Raw genomic sequence first — 26438 nt, 5'->3', positions numbered from 1 at the left:
CCACATCTGCAGCCTCAGGTTCTGTCCTAAGAAGATACTCCTGGATGAGGCTACAGCCCCTTCCCATTGATGTAGAAACCAAATTGCTGGATGTGCCACTTGATAATAAGCCTTTTTGGTGCAGCTTCTGCAGAGGTCCTCAAATCACTACAAGAAAAGGGCAAGAAGCTACAAAATTTAAAAAACCTGCTAGTCTCACTTATTCCTAGGTACCATAGGAACTACCCTCAAAAGACCACTTTTGTTAGGAGGCAGTCATCTTAGTTTACTTCCCCACATGCTAAGGAGCAGAGACAATCTAAGAAACACTCTACTCCTAGACCATCCTCCTCTTCCACCCCTACTTTCTTTCGGAGGCAGCCTGATCCTGACAGAGCCCCTCCACTGTGACTCAAACCCATTACCCACCTCCACTCCCCTGTCCCTCCACCTCACCTTTTCCCTACCCTCCTGGCGGAAGATCACCTTGGATGTTTGGGTCCTCTCCATCATTCAAAAAGGTTATTTTATGACTTGGTGGACACTTTCTCCTTTCCAAGAGATACCCCAACCCCCTCCAAGTCAGATTAATCACTTTCCTTTTGGATCAGCTCCTAGCTCAGGGCACCACAGAAAGAGTACCCCTAGATCAGACAAACAAGGGATTTTACTCCAGAATGTTTTTGGGCCCAAGAAAAGAAGGTCCATGGAGACCACTTCTGGATTTGTCAGTCCTCAATCTATTTCTCAGGGTGCCTTCATTCAAATGCTCACCTTGCATCATTTCCTACCCCTCATCCCCCACCAAATTTTCATGGTATCCCTGGATCTGTGGGATGCCTATCTTCATATCCCCATTCACCACAGCTACTGGAAATTCCTATGGTTCTCAGTGGGGTCCTTGTATTTTCAATTTTCTGCATTGCCATTTGGGCTCTCCACAGCTCCCAGAGTATTCACAAAGTGCCTAACCTCAGTTATTGCCCACTGCAGAATACAGGGCATTCAAATATATCTATACCTGGACGACCTGTTAGTCCTGCACCAGGACTGCCACACCCTCCACCATCACCTACACATGGTGTCCAAAACTTTGGCAGACCTAGGGTTCACTGTCAACCTACAAAAGTCTCACCTACCCGAGACCTGGTCTTCATAGGATACAAGATAAGAACCAGCAAGATGGCAGCCTTCATGCCCTGCCAAAATGTAGAAGCCCTCACCCTTTACCTTCAAACAATTCTCTCTGTCCAAACCATGTCAGCCAGGGAGTTCCTGAGAGTCCTAGGCCACATGGCATCCTTGATCCCCATGCTTCCCATGGCAAGGCTGCATATGAGGCAGTTCCAATGGGTTCTGAAGGGTCAGTGGAACCAACATTCCCACCCAGTAGATATCCCCCCTTCTACCATGCCTGAAAAAGTGCTGGAATGGTGGATTACATCCATCAACCTCAATCAGGGTTTACCTTTGCAGATTGCCCCACCTTTACAACACATCTGTACAGATGCTTTGGACTTGGGTTGGGGAGCAGTCTTGTAAAACCACAACAACGAGAACAAAGTTCAGGGAGAGTGTTCCACCCTCAGACAAAGGGACCACATCAGTATCAAAGAGATGAGGGCCCTTTTCCTCGCATAATAAACATTCCACCACATTCTCCTACCAGGCACCTTGAAAGTAGTCAAAGACAATATGACGGTCCTGTAGTATATCGACATGCATGGGGGGACAAGGTCCTACCCACTTTGCAGCTTGACAATTCAGATTTGGACCCAAGCAGCAAAACTACACATTCACCTGCAAGCAGTGTACATTCCTTCTGCAGACAATGTGATGGTGGATACCCTCAGCATGTCCTCTGCACCCTCTCACAAATGGATGCTTCACAGGAAGGTTTTCTTGGATCTTATTCACAAGTGGGGTATTCCTCAGGCAGATCTGTTTGCCTCCTCCCAGAACAGTAGATGCCTCTGTTTTGCACAAGAAATCCACATCCACAGGCTTGGAAGGTGGACACACACTCTTTTTCTTCGGCGGGGATGTATTTTTATTACTCCCCCCTTCACACTGATTCAAAAAGTCTTTCTGAAGATCCAGAGGGACAAACCAAAAATCCTGCTGGTGACACCTTTTTGGCCAAAAGAGCACTGGTTTTCCCTATTTCACCTACCAGCCTAGGGCAGTTACCACAGGTTACCCCACTGATTCGACCTACTTACACAAGACAGGGGGTCCCTCATACACCCTCAGGTATTCAACCCCAGACTCACCTTATGGGTGATACACTGCTGATCCCCTTCAAACACCTATATTCAGAGGATGTACTCAATGTCCTGCAGGAGGCCAGGAAACCTAGTGTCAGTAGAAATTGTGTCAAAATGGAAAAGATTCTCCAGGTGGAGTCAAAAGAAAAAACAGGACCTTTTCTTATTTCAGTCCTCACGGTCCTTTCTTACTTGTGTGAGCTTCTACATTAAGGGCTAATGTACTCTTCTGTTAAGGTACATTTGTCAGCCTTTTCCACCTGGCTTCCCTTAGTACCACCTTTGGCATCCAGATTAGAGGTAAAACTCTTCCTAAACAGGGTCCTCCATATCAGACCCCTTCGTAAACCTATACCTCCTTCATGGGACCTTAATTTTGTCCTAACTCATACTACCTCCATTTGAACCAGCTCACTCAGCATCACTTAAGCTATTTACTTGGAAAACAGTACTGCTGGAGGCCCTCACATTAAACAAGAGGGTTTCAGAAATCCATGCCCTTATGGCTACCCCTGCTTACCTTATCTTCCATAGGGACAGGGTCTCCCTCAGGACTAATCCCTCCTTCATGCCTAAAGTGGTTAATGAGCTGTTCTTGAATCAGACCATTAACCTTCCTGTTTTCTTCCTTCAACCTCAAAACTGCTCTGAAAGAACTTTACATTTCTTGGATGTTCACAGACAACTTGGGTATTACCTGGACAAGACAAATCCATTAGAAAATCTGACCAGCTGTTTGTCTCCTTTCACTGAAGAGCCTTGGGGAAGGCAGTCTCTAAACAGACTATATATATCATCATGGATTTCTAAAGCAATCTCTGCTTGTTATTCCTTTCGTGGAAAAGGTTTAACTGCCAATGTGAGAGCTCATTCTACTAGGGCAGCTGCTTCTTCAGCTGCCTTTTTAGGGGGGTGGACTACGCTTTCATACTGGAGGTGGCCACCTGGTCTTCAGCTCATAGCTTTACCAATCATTACAACTAGATTTGATTTCTAGAGCCAGGACTGGGTTTGCTAGGTCAGTTTTACAGGGTCTCATAGACCCGGCTTCTCAACCTACCTGCCAGGTTCATACCTAAAGCTTTGGTACTCTTCCTACAGTAATGAATACTGCAACATGAGAACAGAAGGACATAGATTAGTTGAGTGACAACTTACCATAACCTTAGATGTCCTTCTCTTCCATGTTTCAGTATTCAGTAGCCCCTCTGACCCCATCTTACCCTGTTTATCCTTCTTGTGTGACATTTCCCTATCTTTTCCCCATCCAAACAGGGCACAACAACAGACACATACCTCTGTAAGATGCCGTCTTGCTTGGTGGCATATGTGGGTCTGAAAAGCTTCTTTTCCTTGCTTCCCAGGGGTACTACTGTATGCGGCAGTCATTTCTGAGGTGGGTACACGCTGACGTCAATTTTATAGCCGATGTCAGTTTATGGCTCTGACATGCAACGTCACACATACTCCTGATCCTATGACTTTGGTATACTGGCCAGATATCCGGTGCTAAAGGTGGTGACCTCCCTACAGTTATGAATACGGCAACATGGAAGAGGATGACATCTAAGATTATGGTAATCTCTTACACAACTAATCTTTTACTGTATTAAGCGTCACTATCCACAAACAAGATGTATTTAAGTGTTTTGTACTTTAAGGTGCAGCAGATCATTTCTGACTTTGAAAACTTTAATAATGTCTCTCTGTTATGGATTATTACCTAATGTTTATATTTTCTTTTTACTGTTATTTTAGTACTTGGTGTGTGATAATTGGAAGCTGTTTCTTTTCCTAGGCCTACACATGTTTTCTGCAGACAGTTCGGGTGTTATCATAGTCTGGAATACATTTGTCAGTAAAAGTTCACCTCATCACTCATCACAGAAGTGGCACTCAGATAAGGTAAAACAGGGTTAGCTGAAGCTGTTTAGAAATGTATCAACTTTAAAAAGCTAATTTTGTATCGCATATTGACTAAATGTTGCCTTTCATTGTTGTGGTAAGAGTGAAATCCCAATATGAAGCTAGATTTCAAAATAGTTTATGCCCAAGTTAAGACAGTGTCCTGAGCTTCAGATACTTACCAAGATGGCTTCAATTCCAAAAGAAGGCTTGCATATGTTCTCTTCAGATGAGAAAACACGCAGTCAGGTTTAGTCCCTACTTTCGGTTCAGTCAGTCTTGGTCCCTACTTTTGATTCCAAGATGTAAAAATGAGACAACAATCTTATGGTGAAAGTAGAATATGGTGAAGCACACATGAATATCTAAGGTTGCACTATATGATGCCCATTGTAGGTAAATTGTAAACTACTGCCACTATGATAAAAATCACGTGAAAGAAAACAAAAGCTGGATTAAACGCCTGGTATACACCTCAAGCAAAAAAAATGAAAAGACCAATGGTTAGACCACAGCTGAAGATAAAAATGGAATAATCCACGTCAGGAAATAAATCACTTGCAGCTTCACAGTAGTGCCCTTTATAAAACCAAAAGTTGTAACTGAGATGTAGTAGTCAAGGTAGGAAACGGTTCACTTGCAGTTTCACACCACTTTATTAAACAAGAGTAAGCGCTTTCGCGATCTAGGTCAGCTGATCGCTTCTTCAGACTCATAAAAACAGTTAAAACATTGGTATTTAAAATATGGTTCAGCCAATGAAAACACATATAGAACTATGACATAGACTAATTAAAATTGCATACATCAGTACATTAATTTGCCTTATATTCTGCATAAGATGAAATAAAATATACATATAACAGACACATGTAATAATCCATATTACTTAATGTTTTAGTGGTCTGGATTTTAAAAAAAGGTTTCAAGGAAACAGCATTGTTCAATCCAGGAGGCCTGAAGTAATAAAATCCATCTTTGTTCTGCTTCCTCTACCTTATTCCTTATATCACCTCCCCTCTTACTTTTATTTATTATTTCTAAAACCATGAAATAAAAAATATGTTTCCTATCTTCTTCTTCCACATGTTTTGCCAAAGCACTTGTGTCTTTTTTATTTCTTATATCTCTAAGGTGTTCAAGGATATGTTCCTTTAGACACCTATTGGTTTTGCCTATATAAAAGGCATGACAGTGCAGAAGCTGAAATAAACCAAATTTTGTGTTCTGCAGTCAGCATAAAAATCTATATCAATTATAAATCCTAGTGTAGGATGTTTATATGTAGATTTATTATATAAATAGTCACATGCTGTACAATTTCTGCAAGGAAAAGTCCCTGCCTATCAGATAGGATCATTCTTTCATTGTTTCTGGATTTATAACAGAGTTGCCTTTTTAAGGACCTCTTATTTCTAAAAGAAAAGCTGGGTCTATCTTCTAACAATTCTCTCAAGTCAGGATCAGACAATAAAACATTCCAATTCTTCTCAAAAATATTACAGAACCTTCTGATGTCACTTGAATAAGTTATAGGGAATCTAACTTTAAAATCATGACCTTCCTTGCTTTTAACATCTTCTATAGTGTTTGAGAAGAGCGGTTTACATCTCCCATCCCTATTTTTAATGGTATATTTAGAGCTTTCATTTATGTCTTTCTTACTATAACCTGTGTTTAAGAAGTCTTTCTCTAATATAGTCATTGTCTTCACAAAGCCTTCATCTGTATTATGTAAGCGGCTTATTCTCATATATTGTCCTTTCACTACATTTTTTTGTACAAATGTTGGATGCATACTAGTCTTATGTAAGATACTATTTCTCCATGTAGATTTTCTATACATCCCTGTTGTAAGTTCATCTAACGCTGTCTTCTTAACCAAAACATCTAGGAACTCAATAGAGTCCCTGGAATGTTGACTAGTGAATCTTAAAAATTCAGTGGTGCTATGTAAGTACTCCACCATCTCTTGCAACTCTTCACTAGTACCATCCCATAACAGAAAGACGTCATCTACAAAACGTATATACCATACAATTTTGCCAGCATATTTATTGCTAGCACTTAATACATGATCTTTTTCCCATGCAGCCAATGCTAAGTTGGCGTAGCTGTTAGCACAATCCGTGCCCATTGCTACACCAACTTTCTGTAGATAAAACTTGTCATTGAATATAAAGACATTATTTTCTAGGACAATATCAAGCAACTCACATATCAAATTAATCTTAGTGCTTTGAAAAACTTGTTTCAAGGTCAGAATATCATGTATTTTCTCAATACCCCATTTATTCGGTATCACTGTAAACAGTGAAGTGACATCCATTGTCACAAACATATAATTTCTATTAATATTCCTGGTCTTATTATATAACAGTCGCAGAAATGCCTTTGTATCCCTTAGTACAGTCTCACATGATTTTAGGACTATTTGTAAATTTTGTTCAATATAAATTGAGATGGCTTCTGTGGCCCATCCTTTACTGGATACAATAGGTCTCATAGGGGGCTGTGTGATGTCTTAGTGAATTTTAGGTAGACCATAAATAATGGGTATAGTTGGATGTTCTATCTGAAAGTAGTCAAACAATTCCTCTGATACAGAATTAGTAATCAATAAGTCAAAAATATATACAGATATCCTGTCAATTATACCTTGTACTTGTCTCTCATTTAGTTCAACGTAAGTGTCTGTATCATTCAAAAGTTCCATCATTTTCTTGTAATAAAAAACCTTATCCATTACTACTACACTGCCCCCCCCCTCCCCCCCCCCTGTCAGCGGGCCTAATTTCAATGCTGTGAGAATCCTTTAGTTCTGATGGTGCTTTCACTCAAGTTATAAAATCTAGGTGGAAGATTTTTAGCATGCATCTCTCTAATTTCATGCTCACACACATTAGTGAAAGTTTCAACTGTGGTATGTATCTTGGGTACAAAGGCACTAGGTTGTTTAAACATATTATCAAATAAATTTCTTTTAAACATGGTTTTAAGTGTTAGGTTACGAGAAAATAACTTCAGCTCTTTTAATAAATCAGTTAATACTGTTTTCTGTGTTGGAATAAAGTTCAGGTCTCTAACAACGAGGCTTGTGCATCAGTTAAAGAAAAGCTAGATATATTAATTACCAAGTTTTTTGTTGGTTCTTGCTCCTGGTGTTCATATATGCAGGAGTCACTTGTTCTCTCTGCTGTAATCGCATTTTCCCTCTTCGATTCCTGCTGCTCGACCTGTCCCTTATTGTCAGCGCCTTCTTTAACATAAATGGAAGGATTGAGGTTTGTGTAGCTTCCTTTTGCTCCAAAAAAGCTACTGAATCAGAATTAACACTGGAATCCATCCTTCTGTTAGTGCAAGCCATTTGGAAAGTTTCTTTTGCCATTCCACCATTTTCAAATGTGGGAGGTTCTATACATACTCTCTCTGTGCTGACATCACTGTTCTCACAGGGATTCTGATTTAAAGAGGCAGTACTATGCATATTTGAATTTTCAGAAATCTGTATTGTAGTAATTTTTTCTACATTTTCTGTACTCACAGCTGTTCTTCTTGGCCACGAAAAGACCTCTTTACATTGAAAGTCATTGAGGTCCCTTTGCAATTTTTTAGTTTTAGTGTTCTGCAACCTCTTATCATAGCCCTGTATATTTTCAGCAAGTTCATCTAATTTACTGCCTAGTACCTCTATAGGAAAATTATTAGTCAGTTGTTCTTGTAGCCTCTTTATCTCATCGGCTAGCTCTTTTTCTTGTGGTTTAAAAAATTTTATAAGCAAACGCATATAATCATAGCTAAGCTGTAAATTTAAATTCTGCCATTTTTGAAGTAATTCAGGGTAGGTCTCACCATAAGTTGGCATATTTAATACTCTGAGACCTCTCGGCACTATCTTATATTTCAGTGATGCTTCTAGATGAAACCTTTGCCACTGTAGCTTTTTAAAGCTATATAACTTATTCTCCAGATCTCTATACAGTTCAGTGAACTTCTTATGCGTATCATAGTCCACTTGTTCTCTTTCATTCACTGGAAAAATAGGGTTTAGCATCAAGGGGTTGGAATATATATGTAGTAGTCCAACTAGTCGTTCACATTGATTCTTATTGTTGTCATTACCTTCAGCCATGTCCCAGCTTTTAAATACAGTCTAAGAAACACGTGAAATAAAACAAAAGCTGGATAAACGCCTGGTGTACACCTCAAGTGAAAAAAAATAAAAAGACCAATGGTTAGACCACAGCTGAGGATAAAAATGGAATAATCCAAGTCAGGAAATAAATCACTTGCAGCTTCACAGTAGTGCCCTTTATAAAACCAAAAGTTGTAACTGAGATGTAGTAGTCAAGGTAGGAAACAGTTCACTTGCAGTTTCACACCACTTTATTAAACAAGAGTAAGCGCTTTTATGATCTAAGTCAGCTGATCGCTTCTTCAGACTCATAAAAACAGTTAAAACATTGGTATTTAAAATCTGGTTCAACCAATGAAAACACATATAGAACTATGACATAGACGAATTAAAATTGCATACATCAGTACATTAATTTACCTTATATTCTGCAAAACCAATAGGTGTCTAAAAGAATGTATCCTTAAACACCTTAGAGATATAAGAAATAAAAAAGACACAAGTGCTTTAGCAAAACACGTGGAAGAAGAAGATAGGAAACATATTTTTAATTTCATGGTTTTAGAAATAATAAATAAAAGTAAGAGGGGAGGTGATATAAGGAATAAGGTAGCGGAAGCAGAACAAAGATGGATTTTATTATTTCAGGCAGATAGGTCTCCTGGATTGAACAATGCTGTTTCCTTGAAACCTTTTTTAAAATCCAGACCACTAAAACATTAAGTAATATGGATTATTACATGTGTCTGTTATATGTATATTTTATTTCATCTTATGCAGAATATAAGGCAAATTAATGTACTGATGTATGCAATTTTAATTAGTCTATGTCATAGTTCTATATGTGTTTTCATTGGTTGAACCATATTTTAAATACCAATGTTTTAACTGTTTTTATGAGTCTGAAGAAGTGATCAGCTGACTTAGATCGCGAAAGCGCTTACTCTTGTTTAATAAAGTGGTGTGAAACTGCAAGTGAACCGTTTCCTACCTTGACTACTACATCAGTTACAACTTTTGGTTTTATAAAGGGCACTACTGTGAAGCTGCAAGTGATTTATTTCCTGACGTGGATTATTCCATTTTTATCTTCAGCTGTGGTCTAACCATTGGTCTTTTCATTTTTTTCACTATGATAAAAATGCCTGAAATATATGGAGATCCCAGAATAAGCCTATAACAGCAATTAGCTACAAGGGCATGTGTGGTTTGGATGAGGGTGCCCGTCACTTTGCACTACATGGTGTTCCTGTACCCTGTACACATATTTAATTGCTTGGTCTGTTATGGCCTTTAGCTGTTGGCTGTAAAAGAGTACTATGGCTAAGTGGCAGCCAGATCAGTTTGTATTTTATTTTATTTGCTTTATTCAAATATTAGTCAAGACTAGGCACAAGGACCTGTTTTGAAAGGTAGCATGGGAATACTATCTGGTTAAGTGATTTACCCAGATTTGCATAGTAGGCAAAGGTTCTACAGACATGCTACCTCATGTAAGAAGCATAGCTGGGACAATATTCAGTATGTGTATATACATATACACACACACACACATACATATATATATATATATATATATATATATATATATATATATATATATATACACATACACACACACACACACACACACACACACACACACGTGTGTGTGTGTGTAAAATGATCTAATTATATCCAGCACACTTAAAAAAAAAAAAAAAAAAAAACACATTGGTAATTGTGCTCCTTTATACAGCAGGGCTTCCAACTCAGTGCGTGCCAGAAATGCAGCCAGTGATATTTGTTTGATGCTAACATATTTACAGAAGTAAACAAAAAAAATAAATAAATAAAAAAAAATATATATATATATATATATATATATATATATATATATATATTTTAACAAGAAACATCTTTATTTAATTATCACTTATGACATAGGCAATCATACAATCTGAAGTAGGATTGTTCATATGTCAGCAACCTGTGGGTTACGGATCCGATATCGGATCCGAGCCGGCAACTTGTTTCAAGCTAATGGATCCGAGCTCCTAGCTCCTCCCTTCACCCATAATCCCCTGCTAACCCTCCATGACCTCAGATCTAGTTTGCCGCGCTTGTGATGGCTGGATCCTTTTCTTGAGCTCTGCAGATAAGTGAAAAAAGTTAAACTTTTTTCTAGCATTTATCGTCAGGAATTTCTGTTTTAGTTTAAATTAATATTTGTAAAGTGTGTCTGAGTTAGGTTCCCTATTTTTTAATTAATACCCTCCCTTCGCTGGTCGCTAGTGTGTGAGTGTTAGTTGAGTGTCTTTTGGGGCCTGTGTGTGTGTGTGTAGTTGTTTTTTTCTTTTCCTTTTTAGTTTTAAAAAAAAAAAAAACAGGGAATGGCTGAGGCCCCAAAAGCCATATTTTCTAAATGTACCGAGTGTGGCCATAAGCTCTCCCCAGCACACTCGGTGCGTTCGGTGCCTTGGGGTTGAACACCTCACCTCGGGCTGTACTATCTATGCAGCGTTCAACCCCAGGGCACTGAAAGAACGGAGGTCGAAGCTGGTCCTGGCAGGACTTCTACCCCTGGATTCAGCTTCGGCCTCCGCTACCTCTGCTACTCTCGTGGCTCCATCACAGCCTGTGGTGGTTGCCACTCCTGCCCCCCTGCCTCCGACTGGGACTCAAACTCCCGCTAAAGTGTCGGAGGACAGGGAGGCCAGGAGGGAGAAATGGAGGGAGAAGCACCACAAGCGGTGGGCCGAGACCTCCGTTTCGGCCCCGCCAGCTAAGTGGGCTTCTCCCTCCATTGCTTCTAGGTCTCCTGCTCCTCGGCTCCGATCCCCTTCTTTCTCCCCGGGGCCCGAGGAGGAGGAGACCCAATCTCCGTCGAGGTCATCGAGGCAGCATTCCAGGCCTGCCTCGGTGGCCTCTTCGAGATCCACTTTCAGCTTATCAGATGCAGACTTGGACCGGATGATGCGAAGGTTCATCCAGGCCCAGCTGCAGATGGGAGTGCTCTTGCCTCCCCCCCCCCCTCAGGGGGGGAGCTTGACACCTTTTTTCCACCCAATTGCTCCTTCTCTGACCCGCTACCCGGATTCGGAGCGCTCAGAGCCGAGCAGCTTTGGAGCCGGGGGTGGGTCGGCGCCGACGGTACTTGGTACTTCGGATCCGACCCTACCCTTGAGTCTGTTGGATCCGACCTCTCGGAGCCGTGGTCCGAGCTTCAGATCCGGGGGATTCAGTGTGCCTTCGGCTCCGTCCAGGTCGGAGCACACTGGTCCCTCTGATCCGATGGTCTCGGCGCCGAATCCGATCCCTTCATCGGATCCAAGTGGGAGCCGACTTTCGGATTCATTGGAGAGTGGCTCTCCCTCTGCATTCGATGTTGTGGAGAGGGCTCTGTTGAGAGCATCCGGACCCCCGGTCCTTGCATCGACTCCTCCCTGCACTCCCTCTCTGCTGGGCCAGGCTTCCATCAGCCGGCCAAAGGGACAGCCTGCTTCGATGTCACAGACAGTTCCATTGGAACAAGATGTTGCTGGCGAGGCCTCCTCGGACAGTCCCCCCGAGGAAGCTCCCCGCAAGCATAAGTGCAAAAGGAGGCACGTGGACTCCCCTGAGTCCTTAACCGAGGACACGGACTTGGAGGAAGGGGAAGGCTCCCCAAAATCACCCCCTGAGGATGTCTCCTTTGGAGACATCATGGAGATGCTGAGAATCAGAGGTGGGTGGTCTGCCCCCAAGTCTTCCTCTGACGAGTCCGTGTTTCTGGAGGCATTCGAGGCAGGCCTGTCTGCCTCCTGGGTGTCCCCTCCAGCCGATCCCCTGGTGGACCTTATTACCACCAGGGAATGGAAGGATCCGGACACCGTGGAGCCAATACCGAAGCGACCGGATAGGATTCTTAGCACCCCCTCAGACTGGTCACATTGGAGTAAGGGCCCCCCTGTAGATGCCATGTTGACGGCGGCAGCCACAAAGAGGGAATTGGCTCAGGAGAGTCCCTCAGTCCATCCACCGAGCAAAGAATCCCATTTGATGGATCGCTTAGGGAAGCGAGTCTTTAGTTCAGCGACCACCTCAGTAAGGTCTCTGAACTATATGGCACATGTCATCAGGATGCAGCGTGATCTTATCAAAGAATACGCTGCATCCCCCCCTGAGTCCATGTCGGAGGAGGATAAACAATTGTACTCCACCCGAATGGCCACTCTGAGATCTATTTCAAACACCTCTATGCGGCTGTTGTCCCACGCCACAGAGGGAGCCGCTAGGACCAGCGGAGCAGGCCTAGTCATGAGACGTCAGGCCTGGCTCCGTCATTGCGACTTTACGGAGCCCTTTAAAGTGTCCTTCGCGAATGCCCCCTTTGATGGTTCTGCCCTTTTTGGCAAAACAGTTCGCGAGACGCTTGTCCAGAGTGAGAAGGATGGGAAGACGTTGTCTGCCATCGGAGTCCGCTTCTCTGCTCCCCAGCGGTCCTTTTCAAGGAACCAAAAGGGTCAGAAGAAGATGTGGTTCCGGAAATCACAACATTCCCAACCAGCTCCGGACAACCAGTCCTACCATGGCAGAGGTGGACAGGGAGGAAGTCGCCCCAGGGGCAGAGGGGCTCCGAGAAATTTCGGGTCCAGAGAACCTTTCTCTGAGCAGCCAGTGCAGCAGCCCTGAGGGGTTGCCAGGCTGCTCCACTCTGGAGGCATTCGGGGGGCGTTTTTTGAAACATCTAGCGGCATGGGAGTCCATCACAACAGACTGCTGGGTGCTTCGCATCATATCCAGAGGGTACAAAATACCAATTCTCCAAGTCCCCCAATCCAAGAACCTCCCCGATGTACCACCCAATCACAGGGAGGCCGCAGCCGCAGAAATACAGCAGCTGCTAAGAAAAAGAGCCATCCAGCCCGTCCCCCAAGACCAGCTCCGATTAGGGTTCTACACCAGGTTCTTTTTGGTGCCAAAAAAGACGGGGGACCTGAGACCAATCCTAGACCTTTCCCGCTTGAACCTGTCAGTAACCAAGGGAAAATTCTGAATGGTCACTCTTCAGTCTATCCTCCCCCTTTTGAGGGAGAACGATTGGATGTGCTCTATAGACCTCAAGGATGTGTATTACCACATCTTAATGGACAAACGATCCAGGAGGTTCCTTCGCTTCTGGCTGGGAGCTAGTCACTACCAGTTCAGGGTCCTTCCCTTTGGCCTCACCACAGCCCCCAGGGTGTTCACCAAAGTGTTAGCAGTGATTGCGGCCCACCTGAGACTCCAGGGAATTCAGGTCTTCCCGTACCTGGATGACTGGCTCCTGACCGCACCAACAAGGCATCTACTTTGCTCGGCCAGAGACTTCTTTCTCCATCTAGCCCCACAACTAGGCATTACTATCAATGTCGGCAAATCTCTACTGGCTCCAACACAGATCATAGAATTCATAGGTGCCAGAATAAACACCAGAGATTTGCGAGCCTTCCTAACTGCCGAGAGAATCAGAAATCTACAACTTCATGTGCGGGCTATCCTTCATTCAGGGGCTTCACCAGCGGAATTGATCCTGAGGGCACTAGGCTCCATGGCAGCAGCGATTACACTCCTTCCATGTGCCCGTTTGAACATGCGAGTCCTGCAATGGACTCTGTTAGTGCAATGGTCCTTCCTATCCCTTCCTCTCCACCATCCCATTGCTATCAGCAAGGCTTGCAGAAGGGCGCTACTATGGTGGCTCCAAGCATCGAACTTCCATACGGGCCATCCTTTCTGCACCTCTCCCCCTATCGTCCCTGTGACCATGGACGCTTCCCGCCTCGGGTGGGGGGGGGGCATTACTCAGGCAGGACAGTTCAAGGCACGTGGAACGATACAGAGACCTCCCTGCATATCAACGTTCTGGAGATGAGAGCGGTGCTGTTGGCGTTGCAAGCACTTCAGAGCTTCCTCCCCACAGGAACGATTGCAATTCACTCGGACAACATGTCAGTGGTCTGGTATATCAACAAACAGGGGGGAACCAGATCTTATCCTCTTTGCCGCGAAGCCATGAGAGTGTGGAAATGGGCGATCTCCACCAACCGCTTTCTGATTGCAATGCACATTCCAGGGAGGACCAACATCCTAGCGGACAAGCTCAGCCGCACCCTTCTTACCCCTTACGAGTGGTCTCTCAATCCTCTAGTAGCGAAGCAGATATTCGCAACATGGGGGCAACCCTGCTGCGATCTTTTTGCATCTCCCTCAAATGCCAAATGCGAAAATTTCTTCGCTCTAATCCCCCCCACCAGGGGAATCTCCAAGAGACACTCTGGTGCATGCTTGGCCACCCTGTCTACTCTATGCCTATCCTCCTCTTCCAATGATGATACAACTCTTACAGAAAGCCTCGCGGTTGGGGAGCAAGATGATTCTCATTGCCCCATTCTGGCCTCGACAAATTTGGTTCCCTTACCTGTGGTCTCACCTTGTGAATCACCCTTGGATTCTAGATCCCATTCCAGATCTCATCTCCCATCCATTGGACTTGCCAACTCCAAACCTGGACAATCTGAAACTGACAGCTTGGTTGCTCCAGTTCCACTCCTAGTTAGGACTCCCGGTATCTCTTCACCAGTCAAAGCCATCCTCGTGGCAGCACATAAGCCCTCCACCAGGAAAGTGTATCACAGCAAATGGAAACGTTTTTCCATCTGGGTGGAGTGCCGCAATCTAGATCCCTTTACGGCTCCTCTTCCATCCATTTTAGATTTCCTAACTGAACTCTTTCAAGAAGGCGCTAGTTGTTCAACTGTCAAAGTGCAATTGGCAGCCATTTCTCATTATCATGTGGGACATGATACAGGACCCTTGATGTCAGCCAAATTTTGTAAAACCTTTCTCAAGGGTACCTTTTTACTTAGACCTCCTGTAAAAGAAGCCGTACCCCCATGGGATCTTACTTTAGTTCTTCAAGCCTTGACTGCTCCACCCTTTGAACCCGCTGCTTCAGTGGATCTCAAATTCTTGTCATGGAAAACAGCATTCCTTGTAGCCATGACTTCAGCGAAAAGAGTGTCGGAACTTCAGGCTCTTTCTGTAAAGCCTCCATACCTGATTTTTCACCCTGATAGAGTGTACCTCAGGATCAATCCCTCCTTTCTTCCCAAGATAGCATCAGAAACCAACATAAACCAATCCATAAATTTACCGGTTTTCTTCCCTAAATATCAAAATAAGGGTGAATACAAGCTGCACTCACTGGATGTTCATAGGCAGCTTCGTTTTTATACTCGTAGGACGGCTGGCCATAGACAATCCAACCAGCTGTTTGTTTCCTTTGCCAAATTTAACTTGGGGAAAGCTATCTCTAAAGTATCTTTATCTCGCTGGATTTCCCAATGTATCCTACTAGCTCATCAAGCCTCGGGTAGACCCGCACCAGAAGGAGTTTGTGCTCATTCCACTCGCTCCATTTCTACTTCTGCGGCTTTCAAGTCTAGAGTTCCTTTGGATGATATTTGTTCTGCAGCCACTTGGGCTTCATCTCATACCTTTATCAACCACTACAAGCTAGACCTGCTTTCTAGAGGGAGAGCATCCTTTGGCTCTGCGGTGCTTCGTAATATCCTTCCATGATGGCCACCCAGGGTGCAGGTAGCTGGGGACTCTGTCCCACAGGTTGCTGACAAATGAACAATCCTACTTCAGATTTAGAAGTTATGTACTCACCATAACGTTCCATCTGAGTAGGTAATTCATCTGTCTGCAACCACCCCCCCCCCCTCCTTCCCCCTGACCTTCTTTGGATCTATTAGTTTTTAGATATCCTTTGTTGGATATATATGGAGAAGCAAACTCGATCTGAGGTCATGGAGGGTTAGCAGGGGATTATGGGTGAAGGGAGGAGCTAGGAGCTCGGATCCATTAGCTTGAAACAAGTTGCCGGCTCGGATCCGATATCGGATCCGTAACCCACAGGTTGCAGACAAATGAACTACCTACTCAGATGGAACGTTATGGTGAGTACATAACTTCTAATTTATATAAATGAAAACAAACCATATTGACAAATTGCAAACATTATACATCAAAAACCATATTGACATAATTTTTGTTGCAAACATTATACATCACTTGTAATCTGCCAAGTCATTGCCAGCCAAACATTACATAGCTCATTCACATCCTGCCTTCTTTTAAACTCATTCCTCCTCTACATGTATTGTTCCCACAATTCCCATTTTTTTCTGCAATTTGCCCCTACCCTTTTCTAAAAATCCTAGTTCCAGTTGTTTTATCTCTGTATGTTCACTACTTCTAGTGCAGTTGGTTTAGACTTTGAATTCCATTTTCTAATAATTGTTTTTTTGGCAGCTGCCATAATTAGACTCAGCAAGGTTTTACTATGTTTAGGCAAATCTGATTCTGTATCATAGCTCAAAACATAATTTCCTTAGTTACACCAGTTTTCTGACCCAGTATCTCTAACAGAGTAGCCTGCAGGGAGTCTTTAAAGTCTGGCAACTCATTACACTCCCCAGAAAATAAGTTCCTAATTACCTCTTTCTTCCCTATCACACCTCCAACATTTGCTGTCTGAGGAAAAATTCTGGAGTTGACTTGGGGTATAAAAATATCTATGTATACACTTCCACCCAAAGATCCTAAATCTTCTAGACTTCTTGCATATTTGGGAGACATACATATACCCCCTCATTGTTTCTTTGTGAATTGCTTATCCAGTCTCTCTTCCCAATCCTACCTAACCTCTTCTGATTGATTCTTATAGTTATCATGTAATATTTATATGCTTTACGAAGTATTCATTTTTAACAGCAGCTTCTGTTCTAGATTCTTCTAAAAACTCTAACAGTGCTAGTCTTCCACTTAAGATCACCCTTTTTCTTTCTCTGCACCTATCCTCTGATATTAATCCTGGCTAGGAAAGGCAATCTCTAGCCTGCAGTTCAAATAAATTCTTGCCCTCTTCCCATTTTGTTACCTTTCCCCTCCCTAATTATTTGTTCCCAGTACCTTGGTTGTTTTGCCATTTTTCTCCAATAAATTCCAGCCCTCTCTTGCCTATTGTCTGTATCCGTAATTCTAGTCATCCGTATTAGCAGAATCTACTTTCTCGATACCTGTGTTGGCTTAGTTCTTAGAATACCTTCTACTACTTTATAAATATAATATTCTTTATGGTTATTGTTCTTCTCCTTAAGGATCTGCATCCAAAATCCCAGTCTCTCCTTGTTTCTTGAGTTCCCCTCCTGTTTCATCATCATCCCTTTCCACATCGAAGTATAGATTTCTGTTTGTGCTATGTATAGGAACTTGACTGTGTAGCTGTGAAATACACCTTCAAATCAAGTAATCCCAAACCACTTTGTTCTATTGGAAGAATCAGCTTATCCCACTTAACTCTTGCCATTGCCCCCTCCCAGATAAAATCTTCATCTCTTTATTAATTGGTATCCCCAATTTAACCCTGGTTGATAAAAATATGCTTGATCTTTGTATAAAACTAAAGGGACTAAAATTATTTTAACTGCTTGCAGCTTGATATCCATATCCATAAAACAGAGCTTCCAGTTTCTCAGTTTTTGTATTATCCTTTGTTTTGTGTCTTTCTACATACCCATAGCTACCACAACAGAATCCTTTCTAATCCATACTGCTAAGTACTTCATTTTATTATGTCCTCATAAATATGGATATTGATGAACCATTTCATGTGTGGGCACATAATTTACATCTATTGTCCTTATTTTAGCTTCATTAATTTTATATCCTGAAAAGATATGAAACTGACTAAAAATGTTCCACAACACTGAAATGTTCTTTTCTGGTTTTGTCACGTATAAAATAATATCATCTGCAAATACAGCCAGGTTTTCCTGACTACCATACGAATGATATCCTTGAATTTCTAAGTCCCTTTAATTTCTTTGCTAGTGGTTTTAAATAGCAAAGGGGAAAGCAGACACACCTTCCTGGTTCCATTACACAAGCAGAAATGATCAGAGAGGAGCCCAAACATTTAAATTTTTGCCTCTGATCTGTCATATATCCTGCTAATCAACCTTATAATTGTAGCAGGGACATAGCTCTCAATCATACCGAATTTCTTGTTTTGTACCGATTTTGAGGTCCAAATAATGGGGTGCCATGATTCCAGAGTGGCACCGCTTCATTTCTGAATATCTAGGCTTTTTTTAAAATGTTTTTATTTTTCCGCTGATGTCATCACATGCAGAGGCGTGTGCGATGACGTCAGCTCCATGAACAGCCTGCCAGCCTGTCAGAATTGAGGGATTTGCTTTCTGGGCCATAGCGTGCGAGAGTGCAGATCCCCAGCTGCTTAAAGCAGCATTTGAATTCTGCTGCGGTTACTGCTCGGCTCGAACTGTGCACTGTGCAGCTGCAGGAACCTTTTTGTCTTTACTTTAAAACTAACAAAGCTACGGACAGCCAGAATAATCAGCATTTTCCCGGTAAGCACAGTGCAACTGCAGGAACCTTTTTGTCTTTACTTTAAAATTAACGAAGCATTGACCAGCCAGAACACCATTTTCCAGGCCAGCCAGAAAAGCATTTTCCCGGTAAGCCAACTTTTTACAGCCACCACATTCCCATAATGGCAGTTTTTATTCCCTTGAAACTCAGCAGTGAAAACTTAATGTCAGGGGAAAACTTAACGGCAGTTTGCCCTTGAAACTCTGCATTTCACTTAATGACAGTTTTTGTGTAACAGCTTGCATTCCCTTGAAACTTTCACTTAATTGCAGAGTTTTGTGTAACAGCATTCCCTTGAAACTTAAGTTACATTACTTTGCAGGATTTACAGCTTGAATTCCCTTGAAGCTATAGTACTTTACAGGAACAAGGTGTGTGTGGCATTTGAATTCATGCAGTCAGAAAATGCTTTTCATTTATGGGCCGCATTTGCGTACATGCTGCCAAAATATGCTTTTCAGTTTTCATTGTGTGTGCAGTCAGAATATGCTTTTCAGTTTTCATTGTGTGTACATTCAGAATATGCTTTTCAGTTTTCATTGTGTGTCCAGTCAGAATAGCTTTTCAGTTAGTCAGAATATGCTCTTCATTTATGGGCCTCAGTACTTTACAGCCAGCTTTCATTTGCAGTTGCATTTCCTTTGAAAATCAGCAGTTTTCAATGTGTGTGTGTGTGTGTGTGTGTGTGTGTGTCTGTCAGTCTAATGCCCCATTTAATTACAACTGCTGGTTACAGTTACTCAGACTCAGGTACAAGAAGCAAGAGCCTAAACTCTCTACCCATAATGGCACCACCACCCCTTGTGATTCAAGGAGTTAACCATAGTTTGCAACTGTCCAAAGTTTGTGGAATATTTGTCTCATACTATTGGTGTGTTCCTCTTAAAATTTGTGGTTTTCTGGCAAATCAGTGAGAACTGAATTTGTACTGAATTCACTAAATAATGATAGCCATTTAAGTTTCAGACTTCATACCTTTCAGGAAACGCATGTTAACTCAAAACATTTTATTCTAGCAATTTTTCTAAGACTATACAAGCAATGTTTAAAATGTGTCCCTGGTTATGGGCCCCCCCCCCAAAAAAAAAATTTTGGCTTTTTCCGGATTTCCTGTGCTGCATAGGTCTTCAGGGGGAGAGAAGTTTAGTGCTGCTTATGCCAATTCTGCTTATGCTTTTAGTAGCACAACAGGTAGAATACTTGCTTTTGATGCAGAATGCTGTGGGTTCTACTCCCACAGTGGGAGCAGAACCCACAGCCTTTGACTTCAAAAGCAAGTATTCTACCTGTTTGGCCACTAACAACACAAACCAGTTTGACATAAGTAGCACTGCTTAGGCCAAGTCTGTTTATGTTAGTAGCATAACAAGTAGAATACTTGCTCTTGATGCAGAAGGCTGTGGGTTCTACTCCGACAGTATATAGATGGGAGTGCTGATACTGCACTGTGTTGTACTTTTAAAGGGGATGGAATTGGTGGATGCTGCAGTCCTGATAATGTCCTCTTTGGCAGAGATACCTAGTAACAATGAACCTGTTATCAGTTTGTCATCCATTCCCTATTGCAATATTACTACTGTGTTATCATATCTTAATGCAACATAGGCAATTTATTCCTCAAGGGCAACAGGCACTTTATTTGTAGATGAAACAATGAAATATTAAGTTGTTTGCTAGCAGCAACCTCTTGATTAGTTACAGATCTTACAGATCTCTTTGATGTGGAATTATTTAGATGACTTTTACTTCTGCAGAGATTGTGCATATTTACTGATACTGGTGGACTGTAGAAGTTTGAGTAGACTTTTATGATGGAAATGTTCTGAATTGGTCAGTTTTGTCATTATTGGTTCATGGGTTTTGTTTCATTGCTTACTGGAAAAATGTTCAAAACAAATTTAAAATGTGCTCTAACAAGTATGCTGTATTATACAAGGAATGTAATTTAATACAATCAGGAAAGTGTATCAAAGAACACATGTATGTTTCGTGTGCAAGGGGCCTATGATTAGAAAACAGCCCAAAGGTAATCTTTATCCACCACTGGCCAGATGCATTTTCTTTGAATGTGGATTTCAATGCTGTTTTAATGAATGTGAGTTTCAAGGGCAGAGAAGTTTTAATGCTAAGTCTATTTTCAGTGTGAGACTGTATGCCTTTGTTTAACAGATGTCTATTAGTGTTTGTGCTATGAAATATAAAATAAAAGTTTTGAATGAAATCCAATTTACCCAAATAATTATGGTAGAAGTAAAGCAGTACGCACATTACAGAGTTTATGGTAAATGGGGCGAAATAGCCAAGTAATGGGAAATTGGAATGGCTGGGGGGGGGGGTCTGTGTATGGGGGGCCCCATTTGACCATGCTTTTGTGAGAGGGGGGAGGCGGCAAACTCAGACAGCCCCGGGCGGCACAAACTCAAGCTATGCACTGATCAGTAGGTCATGGAGAATAACTCTTGGAGGTCTCCCGTCCTAGCAAACTGTAATATTCCTTTGCAAAGATTAGAATATTGCCTACCATTAAATGCCCTACTTTTACCACAAAACCCACATACTGCAAGTCACCAGAAACAAAATCGTAAGGTTTATCATCTTCCTTCCCAGTGAACATCATTGCTACACATTTCAAAAGAAAAAAATTATTTACTACAGGGTCTCAGCTGCAGCCATATTTTGGTTGTCTGTTCAGTTTGCAGTTGAAAGTTGGTAGCCCACAGTTCCATTGAAGTGGGCAGGGTTACATAATTATGTATGCACATTTCATGTTAATCAGCGTACAGATTTGTACCAATTATTCATGGGCCTTTGTCCAGATTTTTGATGTTTCCAGGTTGAGAGGTATGAGCAGGGAATGCAAATGCTCTTCTCATAACCTCTAATCTTACCCTGTCAAATGCTTTATCTGCATCAAGACCAACCAATAAGTGGTATTTTTTTACATTCTGCTTTTCTCTGGATCGTCAATGTTCTGTTAATGTTGTCAAATGTTTGCCTCCCCTCCACAAAACCACATTGATCCATATCTATTAATTTTGGCGTCACCTTTGCCATTCTTTCAGCTGTTACAGACATAAACATTTTATAATCATGGTTTTGGATTGAAATGGGTCTCTATAAAGCTGGATCTGATGGGTCTTTACCCTCTTTAGATATTACAGCCACCACAGCTTTCTTCCAGGATGTTGGTGTTTCTCCTTTTCTTAAAATACTGTTAAACAAAACCTTCCAGATCTTTATTAGTTTTTTCCCACCTAGGTTCCAGACTTCCACAGGAATACCATCTATTCCTGGGGACTTTCCTGTGGATTGGTTATACATTACCACTTTTATCTTATCTCCTTCTATCTTAACTGTCAGTAATTGAGCCCCATCTACCACTAACCTTGGCATATTTAATTCTTCCATAAACATTTCCATTTGTACCTTTTCTTGATTTCCATACCTGTCTGCTTTATACAGACTTTTGTACAATTTCCAAAATACTTGTAGTACCGCTACCGTTTCTGAAATATTTCTAGTACCTCTACAGGATCACTTGTTATAGTCTTTGTTTTAGGCTCCCTATGCTTGGTGACAACTCTTTCTACTTTCTGTTGTCTGAGTCATTGTGATAAAAGTTTTTGTGCTGTGGAGTTATTATCAAACAACAGTTCATTAACAGCAATCTTTCTAAACTCATGCATATTATGAAGGTAATCCCTCATTTTCTGTTTAGCATTCTGCAATTGCTCTTCTTGTTCTGTGAGAGTTCCCCATTTCTACTGAACTTTAACATTTGTCACTCCCTCTAAATAATACTTCTTGTTACTTCTTAACTGTATCTCTCTTTCTTTTATTTCCAACCTATTTTTAAACTCCACTTTAATTTTATCCCACTCCCTAGCAATATTTTAAGAAGAAATTTCTATCTTCTGTAGCGACTCCTAAACAATTTCCACTACTCGTTCCTTAAATTCCTCTCTTTTCAACAGATAGGTGGGAAGGCACCAATGCCTCATTTTTATTTCATTACCCTGCATTTTTATTTTAGTTATCATTGGCGTGTGATCTGAAATAGTGGGATGTATATTACGACTTTCAATTAAATGGACATGTTCCTGTGAAATGTAAGATCTGACGTTGTCAGACTTCATTCTGTCCTCATAAATGGGTTCACTTCTGATCTGTTGGATCTGCCAATGCCACAGCTCACAGCCACCAGATCTCTCAAGCTTTTCCCTTACCCACAGTGCACCTTGCTAAATACCTCAGCTTTCATTTACTGCTTCTAGCTAATGGATGTGGTATACCAGTCTCTCTCGAGTCGATTAGATAAGTACAGTTTGTTTTTTCCGTAAAACTCTTCTCTCAACAGTTTTTTCTCGGTAGTTTATATTATACCTTTTTAATCCTTACTGTACTGTTTGTACTGACAAACTTCATCTTTCTGTTTTCTTTCTTCTCTTACAACTTTGTTGTATTTCTGACATACCATTGCTGGTATTCCGTTGCTCGTCCATCTTCTCTGTTGAACTTGAGGGTTATAATCTTTTCCTTTACTTTTCTTCCCTCTCCCTCTTTCTTATGACATGGTCATAGTTCTGGTTACCATTAGTGGTATTACTTCTCCTTCCTTCTTCAGCCTGTAAAAAAGTTACTTAGTATTTTCTTCATATTCTTAGCTTAAATTTTTGTTTATTTAGTCATTGTAAAAACAATGAGTGACAAACCTGCAGGATTCAAAAAAATGTTCCAAATGTGGACTTAAGTTGCCTATCTCAGATGCACACTCCCTTTGCATATACTACCTGGGTCCATTACACCTATAGGAGGATTGCTTGCTTTTTCACAGATTCAATATGGGAGCACTAACTGAACGTAAAAATAAATTAATATTAAAAGGCTTCTTCCTTTAGAGAAACCATATCCCAATCTCTAAAGTTGAAATGCTCCACATCAAAATCCTCCTCTAACTGCTCAAGAAAATGGACTGTTAAACTTCCAGTCCCAGCCTCGGAACAGAAAAAAACAAAAGTCTCAGATCCAACTGTTACTTCGGATCCTACAACCTCAAAAACAATTTCGATGGCTCCAGCTGTATCAAAGTTGGATCAGGCATAACCACTGGATGAGACACAACCTTCAGAGCTTCTCTGCTGCACTCGCACTAGATATTCTCCATCAGTTGACCTAGTCCCAGGCAGGATTCCATCTCTTTTTCTGCAGAGACCAGCATCCTCCTTCATTTATTCTGTTCATTCTTCTAGAAGTTTCAGAGAAGATGTAGAGAGAGTGGTGAGGAAGATTCTTGCATCTCAGGGACAGATTGGTCTTCCCTCAGTACCTACTCCTTTGGGTCAGGTGGTCCGACCTTCCACCACACCACCCCTGCAAGTTCCTCCTCTGACTCCATCTGCTGTCTTAGAGTTCCAGAACCCCAGTCGTCCGGATCTGTCAGTCACTGATCTGAGGATCTCCGTATCATTGGATTTGATATCTTCTCTGAGACCTATCTTTTTAGATCAGGAAAGCCTGTCTGCTTGGGTCCAGGATGCAGCATTCAACTCCAAAGTTTTTGGAGCCATTTCTGTTCCTTGACACCTTGGCACTGGACAGTTCAACTCTGGCTTCCTGCCTCAGAGAGGGTGCTGATGGATCAGAGAGAGGTGAAGATTTGGAAACCCAGCTTCTCATATTGGAGCCTCCTTCTGGGTATTTTGAGCTTTGCCTTTGAGGCTGTGAAGAGTATTCACTGCCTTAGCAGCTCTGATGGAGTTTTCTTACTCAGATCCTACCCATTCCATGATGCCTCAACTACTCTCTCCACGGGGAAATCCTGTACCGAAACCTCAGGTTTCCTCTCAGGGAATTGTGATTTCCTATTCCGAGACTTCCCCAGATCATCCCACTGAGGAAGTTCCCAGGAAAAGGATGTGCAAAAGGAAGCACCTAGACTTCCCACAGGAGTCTGTCACAGAAGACACGGATTTTGACAAAGACAAAGTGTCCCCACAGTCCCCTCCTGAAGATGTCCCCTTTTGGGGACATAGTTTAGATCCTGAAACAGAGAGGTGGCTGGACATCCTTCAACCCTAATCCGGAAGAATCCATTCTCCTAGAGCCCTTCTGTACAGGACCCTCTACTTCCTGAGTGGCTCCGCCTACTGACAAGCTCATAAATATGATCTATAAGTGGGCATGGAAGGAGCCTGACTCCACAGAACCAATACCTCGGAGACCATAACGGATAAGGGCACCACCTGTGGCCAGACAGTTTTGCAGAAAAGGGGTTCCAGTTGATGCCATGGTTGTTGCTGCGGCCATGAAGAAGGAACTAGCCGATGAGAGTTCCAATGTCCATTCCCCCCAAGAGGGAGTTTCAGGTGATGGACAGACTAGGGAAGCATGTCTCTGCTTCAGTGACCTTTGTGTTATGATCACTGAACTATCTGGCACATTTTGTTAGACTTCAGAGAGATTTGACCAAAGAGTTATCAAATACTGTCTCAGGAACCGTATCTGCAGAAGTCAAGGATTCCATAACTTTTCAGTTGGAATCCCTACCGGCTATTTCCAGTAGCTCTATGAGGTTAATTTCCAACATTGTAGACGAGACCTCTAGAGCAGCAGGATGTTCTTCATGTTTCACTGTTGCAGTCATTACATTTGGGTTATCTGCCTGCTGGTAGCCCTCAGCCAGCCTGAATACCAGAGTCTTGGATTCCTGTGTCGGATGCTGTCTTTTCTTCCATGACGTCAGGTCATCAGGGGTATAAAATATGCAGCCTACACCATTAAATCAATCTTTCTTGCCGCACGGTGCCCGAAGCAGAAGCAGTTCACAAGTGCCAGTCGGCCGACTTCTGAAATTTTCATTTTCGAGTTTCAGAGCCAAAGTCTTCAAAAAATCTAAGTACCCTGTTGGGGATCCTTTTTCTTGCTCTTAACAGATGTCAGAAAAAGTTAACAATTGTCTTACCTGTGGAAAGCTAATACCTCATAAAGATTTTAATTCGTACTGGATTCCTTGCTAAGGCCCAGACCATGACGCCCCTCGCTGTCAGTTTTGTGCCATATTCAACCCTAGAACTATTTGTCATCACTCTATCTTTGCAGCAAATTATTTTGGTATTCGGTATAACTATCCAGAAATGGCTTCGGTAAGCCATCCTACTACCGATATTCCGAAAAAACATAAGGATAAAGACAGGGACAGACCGCATAGGTCCAAAACTGCTGACGACACTTCCGTTAAGCTAGTTGCCAGTTCACAGGTACTCAGTGAGGTGCATTCTGATACCCACTACTTCAGATTCGCAGGCCTCTACTGAGACCCATTTGGAGTCCGGTATGCCGCAAGATGCTTCTTTGACTATGGAACCTGCGGATGTCTCTACATTGGATGGGTCCGGAGCCGCTGTGCAGGCACCGGCTTCTGAGGGTGTGTATTCAGGCCTACAGACTTGCATTTTAAACCAACGCCATCTTCTCCATCCAGGCCTAAAACTCGACCCACGCCTAGAAAACTGACGCCCAAACTGCATGGTTAGGCCCATATGCCTAAAAAACAAATGCTTACAATGGCTAAAGACCTTATTGCTTTAATTAGGGGAAGCCAGCCTTCCCCCTCTAAGAGACCTAGAACTGATTTTCCTTATCAGGATTCTGATATTTATGTTTCTTCTGATTACCAGGATTTGCCCTTA

General features: G+C 42.2%; 1 protein-coding gene across 1 annotated transcript in view; it reads left to right on the top strand.

Annotated features, from left to right (window-relative positions):
- Window positions 1-26438, top strand: part of AHI1 (Abelson helper integration site 1) — a 2471520-nt gene that overhangs the window by 1216743 nt on the left and 1228339 nt on the right. Inside the window, exon 13 of the mRNA XM_044087109.1 lies at window positions 4045-4151. Within this exon, the coding sequence (XP_043943044.1) occupies window positions 4045-4151 (107 nt within the window). The remainder of the gene's footprint in view (window positions 1-4044; window positions 4152-26438) is intronic.

This window comes from Protopterus annectens, chromosome 1.part1, assembly GCF_019279795.1.
Source record: "Protopterus annectens isolate FY-2018-M chromosome 1.part1, PAN1.0, whole genome shotgun sequence".
In the NCBI taxonomy this organism is placed as follows: Eukaryota; Metazoa; Chordata; order Ceratodontiformes; family Protopteridae; genus Protopterus; species Protopterus annectens.
The sequence above is the reverse complement of the archived record's forward strand: the minus strand, read 5'-3'. Positions and strand labels throughout refer to the sequence as shown.